Raw genomic sequence first — 12,844 nt, 5'->3', positions numbered from 1 at the left:
TTAAACTTTTTTTGTATTTTTGGTGGAAGAACTCTAGAGGTTATCCTTTCATTTTGGGATAAATAAAATCACTATGTTATATCATCAACATATTTTGAAGTCCAATTAAAAATGCTGAGATTGTATAGTGTTTGTAGCTTATTATAAGGTCAGTAGTCAGAAATACTTTGATCATGTATTAAAAGTGTTAAATGGAATTAAAACAACTCAACCATGCCAAAAGCCTTGATAAGATCTCGGTCTATCTATACTCGGAAAACTGTTTTTGGGAAAAGGCAATGGTTATGAGTGAGCCAGTGTGGGCTGTTCCGCCGCTATGTGGGCGAGTGAGCGGGCGAACTAGTTCGCTCTCTTGCCAGAGAGAGGAAAACTGAAAACTGGTTTCCAATCAGACGTTGCCGGCATGTGGGTTTCCTCGTGGAAATCTGCCTTTGGGATGGGTGACGAGCGAGGGGAAAAGTTGCGGTCGAGCGACGCCGGATGGGCTTGGGCAGAGCTACATAAATGACCAACGTTGAAGGGTGAGGCGCGGCAAAGAGTCTCTAGACCTGAAAGCATGTAATAAATCAAGATGTTCTTAAACATATAATATGAACTACAATGTGTTACATTGATTTTACTTGAACTGTATACATTTTGTTTTTTATTTTTGGAAATTAGAATAAAAAAGAAAACTGTATAATACTTATAATTACTAGATAGCAAACGAAATTGTACGGACTTTAGATTCAATTCTTAAAGAAAATTTTTGTATCTCCCAAGATCATAACGCTATAAACCCTTATTTATAAGCTAAGGTTAGCTTTTAACTATAAAATCAGAGTTTTAATATATAATTGGCTGAAGAACCCTTAATAAATAATCGTTTTTGTCGTTTAGTTTTTAGATTAATTATTCTTCAGATTTAAGATACTTTAGAGATCTCTAAAGCTACATATTTTTCACATTAGGTGTGTCTCTATATTACTTACTTTAGTGTTCAATATATTCATGAACCATAGCAATATATTTAAGACTGATTTAACAAGGGTCTAACAATTGCTGTACAAATTCCACCTCCTATAACGTAATGGGTACCGAACTTTGGCCACATGCAAATCCAAACGAGTAAAAGAAAGTTCAAAAGTCGAGCCAAATATTCAATTTCGACAAGGTCTTAGATTTGGTTTGGTTTTATTTTTTTGAGCCCAACAGAAACAACGAAGAAAAGCAAAAGTTGAAAAATTAATTATGACAAAGTCAAAAAGTCCGAAAATATTAATGAAAGTGAAATTATCATCAACGAACCAAAAACAAAATTTGAACAAATTTCACACAGATGACTTTTGTTTGCTCGATAATTGACGGATGAAAAGGAAGCAAAAAAGAACTGACGAGCAAAGTTAAATTCATTAGATTTTGATAGATTAAGTTGAGGAGTGGATGTCGGTGATGGATTCGCAGAGTTGTGAAAAACTTGAGCGAAAAATGCGGAACCGATTTTATTTGTTTGTCTATTGAGAGTGATTTAATTAGCTGGAGCACGGCAAGCTTATGCAACTGACCCGAGGCGGCAATTAAGAATTCATGAATCAGACCCTAATTAGAGGTCGCCGTTTAACGAATGGATAGATTGAAGCAGCCATAGCCTCGCGTATAAACATAGAATGAAATTTAATCAAATTAGATAGGTCCATTTTATTTAAATCTCCGTTCTGTTCTCTTGGACCTACTAAAAGGTATGCAAACCCCAGGGTCGGGAAAATTACACGTTGCAGCTAAATGGCATTCCTCTGCCCAACGGTTAAATATTTGTGTAGCACACTGTGGACATGAAAATGGTATCATAGCACGCTTTTCACACAACCGTGTGAAAAGTATACAATAGCATTTTCCCAGTTGGGGGAGGGATTCTTGCTGGTCGGGTCTTTGACACATGGGGAATGGAAAACGCAGTCTCGAGATGAAGACGGCGAAGCTGCGAAGGTATGCTCCAGTTACAGAAGTCGGTGCCCGGAGTGTTTGTCCAGCGCAAATACAGTGGATCCTACCAAACTGTGCATGACGGGCCACTGGAAAAGCACAATGGAAAAATGTAACTCTTTTTACACAGAGAAAATACGCACAAGCTTTGGATGGTAAATGGGGTAAAAAACTTTTTTAAATTCAAACAAATTTATTACATTTTTACTACATTTAAGTGCTATTCTTCACTCTTTACAAAGGTTTTACCCAAAATGTTGGCAGGCAAAAGGTCACCATTACGTCTTTATCAACTCTATAAAACAGTATTATAAAAATAATTATTTTTACATTATATTATGTGAAACCAGAGTTTTTGGGCTTCTGCCCGAGTAATCCGGCCTGTACGCTCATGAGGTTGTAATTGCCGACTCAGCTTGCCGGCTGCAAGTTAATGGCCACTGGTCAGCAGCTGCCGCAGCCCAAACAGACGTGCTCCAATTGTAAACAAAAATGCTGGAGCTGGAGGTGCACTTGTGTTGGTCCCCATCCCATCTCCATCTGCATCTGCAACTGCATCTGAATCTCCAACCGAATCTCCATCTGCGCCGGATGGCAGCGAAGTCTGTCAAGTGGGTTACGATTCGCATTGCCACTTCCCCTCGGGTATCCACTTTTTGCGGGCTGCGCACATTTCCTATAAATAGTAGCTGTAAACCATAAATAAAAACGAAATGCGGCAGAAGCGTAAGACTGGAGCTACAGTTCAGCCGTCTATCAAGTGGCAGGCACATCGCTCAAATGATTTGTTTAGATGGGTTGCCACTAAGTGGAGGCCTGTTAAAGCCGCCTTGGATACACCGAAACGATTGAATTGGATTGGACTGGATTAATCGAAATTCGAATTTGTACGTATGGGCTAAACATCACTTAACCTAATCGAGATCAAAACAATTGGTGGTCGTAAATCAAGCTCAGGCGGTGTGGCAGCTGATATCGGCTGCCCACTGGCATCGGTTTCCATATCATAAACAAGAACTTCCGATTGCGGCGTCTGCTCAAGTGGCAAGTGCCACGAGCGGCTTAAAAGTATCTTATTAAGGCCGAAACCAAATAAAAAACGAAACTTTCAGCGGCTCAAAGGGCGACAGCTTGGAGACCCAAACAGGTGGCATCAGCAGTTGTTTCAGAGACGAGAACAGGACCTTGGACCCAGGGACGGAGGGAAGGAGGACTTCCGCCGAGGTCCTGGCCATATCGCAGCCAGGTGGCCTCTCCTTAGCCTGGTCAAGCGAAAAGGCGTCAACGTATCCCCCATAAGGACACAGATCGCCTTGCCATCATAACTCATTTGAGCCAAGGGTATTTATTGCTGATTAGTATCAGGGTTACTATTAAAAATGGGTAACTTATTATTTGACTTACCAATAAAAGTCTATTAATCAGTACACTAAATGTTAACCAAGTAGGTCATTTGCATTTAATTAGAAATTGTATAATTTTTTTTTAATACCTGTTTACCTGCCCCTTAAGTACAAAAATATGGATTTCCATTTTCGGTCCGATTCATTTTCGTTTCGTTGTCTTCCGTCTGCTTGCAGTTGCGCAAACAAAATGATGTTTTAATGATTGATGATTAATTATGCGAAACATTTTCTTTATTTTTGGTCAGTTAATAATTATTCTCAGGCTCTGGAATTGTGTGGGCCAAGAACGTTTTTAATAATGCGTTTTAAAATTGGCAGAGACAACATATACTCAACGGTGTGTTATCACATTCAACACTCAGCTGAAAACATCACATTAACTTTCGATCTTAAACCTGTTTGAATCGCTTGCACAAGCTTGGGCCATATATTGAATGGTTCATTTTTTCACAATTAGTCTAATTTTTATTAAACTCAAAACTTGAAATAAATTTAAGTTTCTTTAAAGTAGACATTATCGGTTTATGATTACAGATTACTCACACATATATACTGAAACCCAAAGAGTTCCCGCTGCTAATTAGCAGTTTCAATTTCAAATAATGAATGTAGGCTCCCTCATATTTCCTCTGGTATTTCCATTGAAAATGTATAATATTTACTAATCAAACGAGACAGCCCGATATATGTACATATTACAAGCAGACAAATAAAGAAGATAGGGCCCAGAAATTCTTCGTACAAATGCTGGGGAGGAGGAGAAAATTATGGGAATCGGATACATTAATAAACTTCAATATGCAAGGCATAGCTGCAACTCCACACGCCCTATGAAAAGCGGTAAAAACTTTAAAAATATTCGAAAAGTTATTTGTTTTGACGGAGGAGAGCAGCTTGGGACAAGCACAAAACTCATGCATAAGTGATTTGTTATGTAAAAAGCCTCGGGGAAAACTATAACTTTTCGAGTCACATTAGTACTCATAAAGTGACGGAAAAGCATGTGGTTTTCTTAAGTGCCTTGTTCTTCGAATGTTTAATTTTATTGCGACAGAAATAACAGACCGAAAACCAATCGCTAAATTAAAATACTTTCATAATTTAAAATTAAATATTATTGAAAAAGTACATTTAAATAAAGTCATAAATGTTTATACTTTTTTACTCTCATGCAAATTAGATTGTTTTAAGGAAGGGTATTTATGTTATATATGGCAAAGGATATTTTTTAAGCTATCGAAAAAAAACGGATTAAAAGACTTAAAGTATAGAAATAGTATACCGAAGCGAATTTAACAAATTACACAAATGCATTGAACCACCGAAATGAATAAATACAAGAAATGTATTTTAATATGTTTTTGGGGTGAGATAACATAATATAGAGCTTCTTTAGATAACTAATTTCAAACTTAATAGCGATTATTAATATACAGTTCGTATCTAGTGAGGTCAAACAAGAAAATTTCGACTTTCAATTCCTTCTGATGATTTTTAAAAATCCTTTTGGTATGTATGCCTGAAAAGCTTTGAAAAGGCGAACCGCTATAGGAAGATTATAATGATACAATCCCAATACCTAGAACAAATTGAAGATTGCATCAACCTTAGGCACAGAGTTCGCAGTCTTATTGTAAACTATAAACAAGTTAAGTACGAACTAAAAGTTTTCAAGCTAAACAGTGCCTTAAGCAATCCTAAAAGTGAAATGGAAGCATTATCGGTTATAAGTGCATAAATTATACATTTTTAAGAATGTCATTACAACCAATATTTATTATTGAAAATTAGGCAATCGAAAACAGTAATGAATTGTTCACGTTTTTAATAACAAAAATTTAGCAAGCATACTAAAAAATCTTTATATTAAAGATCGATGCGTTATCTATCAAGGACATGAGGGATAAAGGTAAGGAAACTTATTTTAGGGCTTTTTGCACTTCGGTTTGTCTGTTGGGCACCTTCCTTTAATAATTTCCGTGAAAGCTGCGAACATTTAAGAGAAAAATTACTTTAAAGTTATAAAACTTCTGGAATGTTTGTCTTTCACTTGCCTGGCAATCCTTTTTGCTCTCGACGGCATGAAATGCGTTCAACTTGGCACTTATTTAGAGCAGTGAATACGCAAGAATCATTGGCTGCTTTTCCACAATGAACATCATTTTTCCAATCACAGACAACGCATTCGTCTTCCGCTAAGATTATCCCCAATATTACAGAGGCTGGAAATTTAGAAATGTTATTAAGCTTATGTAGTTAATCAAAATATTTTAAAGGCATACCAACTATGAGATGAATATTCATTGCGATATTTTATTTTCTAACTACTTTGAAACTTAAATAAATATTTACCAGGTATAGAATCTTGCAAGGTTAAATGCTGAAACATTTTACATTTGTAACAGTTCACATTTCAATTAAAAAACAAATTATATAATTTCTTTTGCGAAATATTTGCCTGCACTGATACGGTGAAGTAAATTACTTCCATAAGATACTTAGTTGATACTATCTTTTCCCTTTTTAAATATAAAAATATTTAAAATCAATTAATAATTTTATTATTTCTGTAAAAGGCGAGTGATGAAATCGACCAAAATTCAATCGTGCAATGCACATGAGGGTAAGTAAGCCCTTTATCCACAAAGTAATGTGCACTTGTTAATCGAAACTCTTCAATCTGAAATCATAACAATCAATATATTTTTTACGATCTTGAACACTGTGATGTGTTTTAAATTGATTTTATGGCAAGTGCATTGGGCCATTTAGCTTTTAAAAGTGCGTTATAAACTGCCGAGCAATGGAGCCCAGCACATTACTGGAGAACCTTTGCAATGCACTTGACGCAACTTCTTGTCGGCCTGAGTGAGCTCACGAAACCATCCACTAAAATTAATTATAAGGCTTTATATTGTATTTCAGTCTTCTTATTTGCCTTACCAAGCCACTATGGAAAAAGAATTTACGGCGCAGAGGAGCAAAATAGCATCAAATATCCTTGGGCTCCGAAGACTTCAACGCACAAGACACCATATAAAATATCTGGAGACATATGAAAAACATTTAAATATATTTTAAATTGGACGGTTAAATAAATGCTATTGAGTTGAAAGGATGAGTTCACTGTTTTAATTAAATTTAGAAAAAAAAACCACTTTCAAAAACAACGATTTTTTTTTAATAAACATTGTAACATTTTAAAAATGTATATTTAAAAAAAGTTGAATTAATAAATGCCTGCCAATAAAGCCAGGGTCGTCAGTGATTGTTTAATTTTATATTAACTTTATTTAAATTTAGGAACTCTCTATTGCTTACACTTATTTTATATTTTATATTTTACACATAGAAAAATGTGTTTTCCGGTGTACATAAGTGCAAAGGCACTAATTCTAACGATGGAAAGAAAGTAGTTCCTTTGGCAAGCTGCAATTACTGATTCTGTTAGTTTTGAAGTTAAGGATAAGAATGGATTAAAAGAACGATATGTTATTTGATCACAAAACGGATATACAAACTTCTAAGATTGGGCTATTAGATGTATGCTTATTTCAGGGCTTTTGCAAATATTTTTACAAAAGTTAAAAACTTGTGAGGATGTGTAGATTTGAACCAGTCAATTCGATTTCAAAACGTTTATACGTACACGTTTATAGGTGCATAGAAGATTAATTTTATTTCATCCACCCAATGTTCACAGAACATGGAGCCTATTCTTCTTAAGTTTCTTTTCACTCTTTCAAACCTTGGACAGAGGAGCGTTTCGTATTCAACTACTGCAAGTGCAACGAAATTGATTATTCCTATCAAAGCAAGTCAAAGAAACCACATATCAGTGGGCACGGCGAGCATTGAATCTAATTGATTCTCGTCGCTGTTCGACTGCCCTACTGGCCCTAGTGGCTGGCCACCTATAAAAGCTGGCCCCATCCCAGTAGCGGTCAGTTCACTCCGAGGACCATGAAATTCCTGACGGTATTCGCATTCGCCTGTGGTAAGTAGCCCCTTGATATGGCCAACGTTTGATAGACTAAAAGTAGCCGCCGTCATTCTGTTAGTGGCCGCGTTTGTGGTGCTCCACAGCGCCTACGGCTCCCCCCTGCCGGAGCCCGTTCCTGATCCCAGTCCAGTGGCCGATCCCAAGCCCAAGGCGGAGCCATCGCCCGACCCCGAGCCCGTAGCTAGTCCCAAGGCAGAGGCGAATGCCAATCCCTTGCCAGCAGCTTCTCCGGTGGAGCCAAAGGGAGCCCAGACCGCCGGAGGTGATGCCAACTTCGTGGCCCTGTCCGCCAACGCGGACCCCATGGTTCCGGCCCCAGGAGCTGCGGCTCCGAAAATGGACGAGGCCCAGGCTTAGTCGGGGAATCACCCATCTTTGAGGAGCACCAGCAGCAGCTAATCTAACTGGAGCCTGCACATCCGCACACAAGGAGACACACACACATATATCTTAATCTCCGGTATTTAATGTATGTTTGCATTTATGTAATCCAACCTTCAGCATGGGCATTAATAAAATTGCAAAAAAAAGGTGATTCACAGAAAGTTTATTCGAGAAGAGTGGTGCATATAATATAAAATATATTATATTATGATAAGTAGGGAATAAAGGGTAAAAAAGTAAATAAAACGAGTTGATAATTTTATTAATATTTTAAAAGTATAGTTAGTAATATTTTAATTCAAAACAAATACATTTTTTAAAACTGTAGCTTGAAGCCAATATCACGAAACATGCAAGAGCAAGATGAGTAACGTCCAGATAAATATCCCTAGGATGACAGTCCTTATACTATATTTGGTTGATTTTGCTTTTAAACCTTTCTTGTTAAGCTAAAAATGGTCAAAATTAACAACAACTAGCTAAAACCTTGCCGTATTATTAGGTCAATTCACGAAGAGCTAACAAATTGACTATTGAGAAGAGCCAGCTCCGTCAGCTAACTTCAAAACGCTTTAAAAACTTTTGGGAAGTGACTGCGAAGAGTTTGCTACTCAAACCCATTTCCCATACCGACTTCCGCCGAGAAGGCTACTGCCACGGCAGTCTCATGACATCGACACCGGCCAGGGAGACCGACTGACCAAAAGACCAACCGACCAGATCCGGCCGACCAGATTTGCGTTGGAAAAAAGCACCTCGAAAAGCCACCGAGACTGGGGAAAAAATCACTTACAAAGAGGAAGCGACAGCTCTAACAAGTTTTATCAATGAAGTCAGTGTAAGGTTGACGACAAAGCGAACGCCGGCAATCCAACCGCAGAGACAATGTCTGGGGTGCGAGCCGGCTGGGACGGCATAAAAATAAAACCACACGAGAGCTCCATTGATCGGGCATCGTGGGTTAATCCATTTGTAGGGCATCATTACCGAGTTTATTCATCGCGCATATGGTATGTAAATAGGTTTATTTGCATTTTCCTTTGCCTCTTCCGCCGATCGTAAATCGTATCTTCGAGCTGCGTTCGTTCTCAGTCATTAAGGCAATGAACAATTTTGAGATATCAATTTACATGTTAACACATCTTGAGTCTTTGAATGAGCGGATGACTGACAAATTGTCAAAGCCTGGCTATAAATGAAGTCCGAGAGTATTCAAAGTCATTGATAACTTTTTTAGCCAGTGAAAGATATTCAAAGCCGATGCCTTTGACAAACATGAGAAGATTCAGCAAAAAGTTGTTCTTCTGTGTGAAGCCAAGAATTGGAAAAAGTAATACTTAATACGTCTTTAATTTATGTGTGTTTAAATTTCTGCTGATCAAATGAACGAATTCTGTATTAAGTCCCGTGGGATATGATTCTTTCTCAGCCCGCGCTCTACCATCACACGTGCAGTATACAATAGGGCGCCAAAAAGCTCACAAAAATGCAATGCAAGTCTTACTTTGAATCAGCATTAAAGCTAAATGTTGTTTATTTTTAATTTTGACATATATTTTAAAAAATTTGTATTTAATTAGTTTTTTATTTCTTAATTAATTATTAATTCAAATTAATATTTACTTAAAATGATTGTCCATTTTAATTTTACTTCTAAATACGGCTTGTGAACCCTTTTTTACTGTGGCCCGTTCCTATATGAATGCAACAGGCATCCCTCGACTCAACGCTAACCACTCACCAATAAATCAACACACCTTACGACGCATTTTTAAGATTCTCAACGTAGTTTACATTACGAAGAATCTTTATTGCAATGTTTGATTTTAAATGGTCGGTCCTAATATGGGATAAGGAATGCCTTTATGCAAATGGTGCCACTTTTGCCTTCCTTTAGCGGCGACCAATAAAGATATTCCAAGAATAGCTAACAGTGGGAATGAAAATGAAATGACAAATATTTAAACCTGAATGTATGCCAATACTTATTATTTGTAAGAGCCGCATCTTCATCCACCAGGAACAATGGATATTTTCACACTAATTAAAAGTTGATTTTTATCACCGTCTTTAAAGCCAATTGGATCTGGACAATTCTATTTGCTGATTCGTTCTTCTTTAAGGTGTAAGTTCAAAAATACTTCTACACCCTTATTTGTAACTAAAAAGGTTTAAATATGTAAAAAAGAACCTTCATAATATGCAGCATTTTTGATCTTTTCTTTCAAATCAATATTAAACTCGGCCTGACTCTAACAAAAATAGTATATTTTTAGCAATAAAAAGACAACTTTTTTCTATATATTTTTATTTATCATCTCCATTTACAATGCCGTGTGAATTAATAATTTGTATTAATGTTTTAGTTTTCAGAGTTATAATCTTCCAGCCGGCCATTTTTTTCTCAAAACAAAGAATTCTGGTTTAGCAACCAAATATGTGCCAAAAGGCAACATCAAAAGCGGCACAATTAAAGCCAATACAACCCCATATAATTATATTAACAGAAGCAGAAAAGGGAAAAACAATGGACACAGGAGGGGCGGGGAGGGGAATGAGCGGCAGCTGGTTACACATTAATTTATAATTATTTGGGCTTCCAGCAAAGGGTTAATCAGAACAAGTGCCTCTCGCTTGAAAGCCCAGACAAAACAATCGGAAAGCACATTTAGTGAAAAGTGTATACCCTTGAATGAACTCATATGAATGTATAACTTGGGAGAATAAATAAAATATAAATATAAAAATTATATTCATAAAAAAGTATTGAAACTAAATTTGTGAAATGTACCTCAGAACATTTACATAAATATAGGAATGTTGGTCTAATTTACAAAGGTTAAACCCCTTTCTCGGAAAGTGTATAACCGCATCTCATCTCATCGACTCATGTGGTGCACATCTGAGGAACAGAAACAGAAGCCCAAATTAATTTTGTGGTCTGCTGACTTTTTTGATTATTATTTTCGGGCAGAAACAAATTTGAAATTAATTCTCCTACTGTGCGGGTGCTCAAATAGACGCGAGTGGGCCAACCTACCGCTGGAGAGGAGTGGAGAATTGCATAAACCGGCTCGACAATTACAGATATCGGCATTTATGTACACACTCCGGCCGACAATCGCCCGCCTCATTAGAGCTAATCAAAATGAATGCTCTAATCAAAGTGGTTTGATTGAAAATAATTTTCACTCACACTTTCAGGTTTTCACTTTCAATCTAATTGATTGAAACCAAGGGGGGCGTGTGGAAAACCCCAAGCCGTGGAAAATGGCAAAAGCAGCGAGACAAGAAAATGAATTTGGAGAAATTAGCAAAACGTGAATCAGAGACCGCAAAGAGCCATAAAAAGAAATGCCAGCCTGCAGGAGACAGACGTGGGAGCCGAGTTGGAGAATCGGAAAATTGGCAATCGATTGAGCAGTTACTCAATTTTCCAGTGCGGCCTAAGTAATCCGAGCGCTCAACTCTTCCAAGGCTCAGAACTCACGTCTTATCGGGGTTTCACGCTCGCGTGAGTTGTGTGATTTGCCATTGTTAGACAATTAAAGTTTCCTTGGCTCTACTCTAGCAGAAACCCACGCACAATCCCGGCACTCCGTTCCCGTGCCGGCCAAACTTGACTCGGCCAATTAACTGATTAGCCTCAAATTCAGCCTTTTCTGTACCTTTGTCATTTCGCCCAAAGAAAAATAAGAGTAACAGTTAATTAATTGGATAGAAACTCTTGCAAACACTTCAATTGAACTGGTACACTCGAAATGCAAGTAATAATATTTGTTTTAATAAAATAATAAAAAAATAATACAAAATTATTTCAGAAAAAATACTGAAAGGCATTTAGAAATAGGAATTGAATTTTTGTTTTTATCTTATTCTACCATAATTTGTTTATTTTTTTGAGTGGACTTCTGGTAAGGGCAGCTGTAGCTCTGGGTTTAGAAAATTGTGGAGGACAATTTTATACGTAACCCCATTTTAGCAAAGGTTTTTATGAATAGAATAGGAAAAATAATATAATTTTTAAAATCAGTTTTCTCTTCATGAATAACTTACCAAGGTTATTTTCAAAAAACTTTTCAACTTCCTCCTACTAGCATGTAGGAAATATGATAAATGACGAACTTAATAAATAGAAAAAAAACCTCGACCTTGCCCTACGTATTAGCTAAAATTAAACTCCTTTTTGTGCACTATTTTTTATTACCAGGCTAATGAGAAGCACTTCAAGGAAAGAGTGGAAAACTTTTTCACAAAATTAACTCTAATTTGCCCATGCCTTTTTTCGCTGATTTTTCTGCAGTACGAAAAAGGCGGTAAAGACAAATAAACTCAGACCTTAACAGGCAGCTGAAATAATAAACCAGTAAAAAATTAATCGTTTATAATATCGCCAAAAAATATTTATCCTCAAAAAAGAGTTCCTTACGAGTTCAGCATATTTTGGGCTTTAGCTATAAGTTTCGACAAGTAGATGTTTTCCTACCCGTTTAGAAGATTTTACATACACATTAATATTTAGCTTGAATTGTCATTTGTCTGGTTTGTCACAGGAAGTGAAGTCTTATCTGCGTGAGGCAAATGACGCAAAATGAACCCCTTTGTGTTGGCTTAAGATTTGTTTATGATTTAAGCACTTATTTGTAATTGGATCATACCATTTGTCTGAGGACGGCATGTCGAGGGAAAGAAGATGTCGAAGTTGCTCTAAATAGACTGCCATCAATCAAATCTTATCATTATTTAATCGGGCGGCGCGCAGCTAAGTAAATAAATTGTGTTTGTAAAGCTTGCAAATATTTAAGCTTCCTCTGGAAGGTAACAGAAATTGCTCTTCTTTTTGTAGTAAACTGAAGTCAAAATGAGCCTATGCTAAAGGGATGTCTTTCAGATAATAAAGGCAAATAATAATTTCGACCTCTTTTATTTTTTTATGTTGTTGAGTGGGTGTGATATTTAACTCATTAAAATATTTTAGCTCAATAAATAAATTTTAATAAATCATTTTGAATACAATTTAGAACAAATTTTTTTGCACTGCAGAACACTTTATTTTTCAACCCAATTAATTTTATAAACTGGACCGCAA

The 12,844-nt window shown here is 36.6% G+C and overlaps 3 protein-coding genes and 1 long non-coding RNA gene across 4 annotated transcripts; 2 read left to right on the top strand and 2 right to left on the bottom strand.

Annotated features, from left to right (window-relative positions):
* Positions 1-5,085: 5,085 nt before the first annotated feature.
* Positions 5,086-5,777, bottom strand: LOC108033417 (accessory gland protein Acp63F). Its single transcript, XM_017107738.3, has 3 exons — positions 5,651-5,777; positions 5,423-5,590; positions 5,086-5,354 (listed from the first exon to the last, which is right to left on the bottom strand). Exons 1-3 carry the CDS (start codon positions 5,670-5,672, stop codon positions 5,293-5,295), a joined length of 252 nt encoding a protein of 83 aa, XP_016963227.1. The 5' UTR covers positions 5,673-5,777; the 3' UTR covers positions 5,086-5,292.
* Positions 5,778-5,835: 58 nt separating this feature from the next.
* LOC108033418 (uncharacterized) lies at positions 5,836-6,486 on the top strand. The gene is made up of 2 exons (XM_017107739.2): positions 5,836-5,991; positions 6,294-6,486. Exons 1-2 carry the CDS (start codon positions 5,952-5,954, stop codon positions 6,425-6,427), a joined length of 174 nt encoding a protein of 57 aa, XP_016963228.1. The 5' UTR covers positions 5,836-5,951; the 3' UTR covers positions 6,428-6,486.
* Positions 6,487-7,254: 768 nt separating this feature from the next.
* Positions 7,255-7,906, top strand: LOC108033415 (eumenine mastoparan-OD). The gene is made up of 2 exons (XM_017107736.2): positions 7,255-7,365; positions 7,430-7,906. The coding sequence occupies exons 1-2, from the start codon at positions 7,332-7,334 to the stop codon at positions 7,726-7,728; spliced, it is 333 nt and encodes a 110-aa protein (XP_016963225.1). The 5' UTR covers positions 7,255-7,331; the 3' UTR covers positions 7,729-7,906.
* A 1,615-nt stretch (positions 7,907-9,521) lies between these two features.
* On the bottom strand, positions 9,522-9,846 carry LOC108033419 (uncharacterized). Its single transcript, XR_001768670.1, has 2 exons — positions 9,741-9,846; positions 9,522-9,682 (listed from the first exon to the last, which is right to left on the bottom strand). It is a non-coding gene; the product is annotated as an uncharacterized LOC108033419 (long non-coding RNA).
* Positions 9,847-12,844: the final 2,998 nt, after the last annotated feature.

Source organism: Drosophila biarmipes, chromosome 2L (assembly GCF_025231255.1).
Source record: "Drosophila biarmipes strain raj3 chromosome 2L, RU_DBia_V1.1, whole genome shotgun sequence".
NCBI lineage: Eukaryota > Metazoa > Arthropoda > Insecta > Diptera > Drosophilidae > Drosophila > Drosophila biarmipes.
This window is presented reverse-complemented; position numbering and strand designations above follow the sequence as displayed.

What these genes read in the sequence shown, in the direction of transcription:
- LOC108033417 (XM_017107738.3), bottom strand. Translation starts at nt 5,672, where the DNA reads ATGAATATTCATCTCATAGTTG. An exon ending in GAATATTCATCTCATAGTTG is followed by an intron (nt 5,591 to 5,650) that starts GTATGCCTTTAA and finishes CTAAATTTCCAG; the next exon opens with CCTCTGTAATATTGGGGATA. An exon ending in AGAGCAAAAAGGATTGCCAG is followed by an intron (nt 5,355 to 5,422) that starts GCAAGTGAAAGA and finishes AAATGTTCGCAG; the next exon opens with CTTTCACGGAAATTATTAAA.
- LOC108033418 (XM_017107739.2), top strand. Translation starts at nt 5,952, where the DNA reads ATGAAATCGACCAAAATTCAATCGTGCAATGCACATGAGG. An exon ending in ATCGTGCAATGCACATGAGG is followed by an intron (nt 5,992 to 6,293) that starts GTAAGTAAGCCC and finishes ATTGTATTTCAG; the next exon opens with TCTTCTTATTTGCCTTACCA.
- LOC108033415 (XM_017107736.2), top strand. Translation starts at nt 7,332, where the DNA reads ATGAAATTCCTGACGGTATTCGCATTCGCCTGTG. An exon ending in GGTATTCGCATTCGCCTGTG is followed by an intron (nt 7,366 to 7,429) that starts GTAAGTAGCCCC and finishes TCATTCTGTTAG; the next exon opens with TGGCCGCGTTTGTGGTGCTC.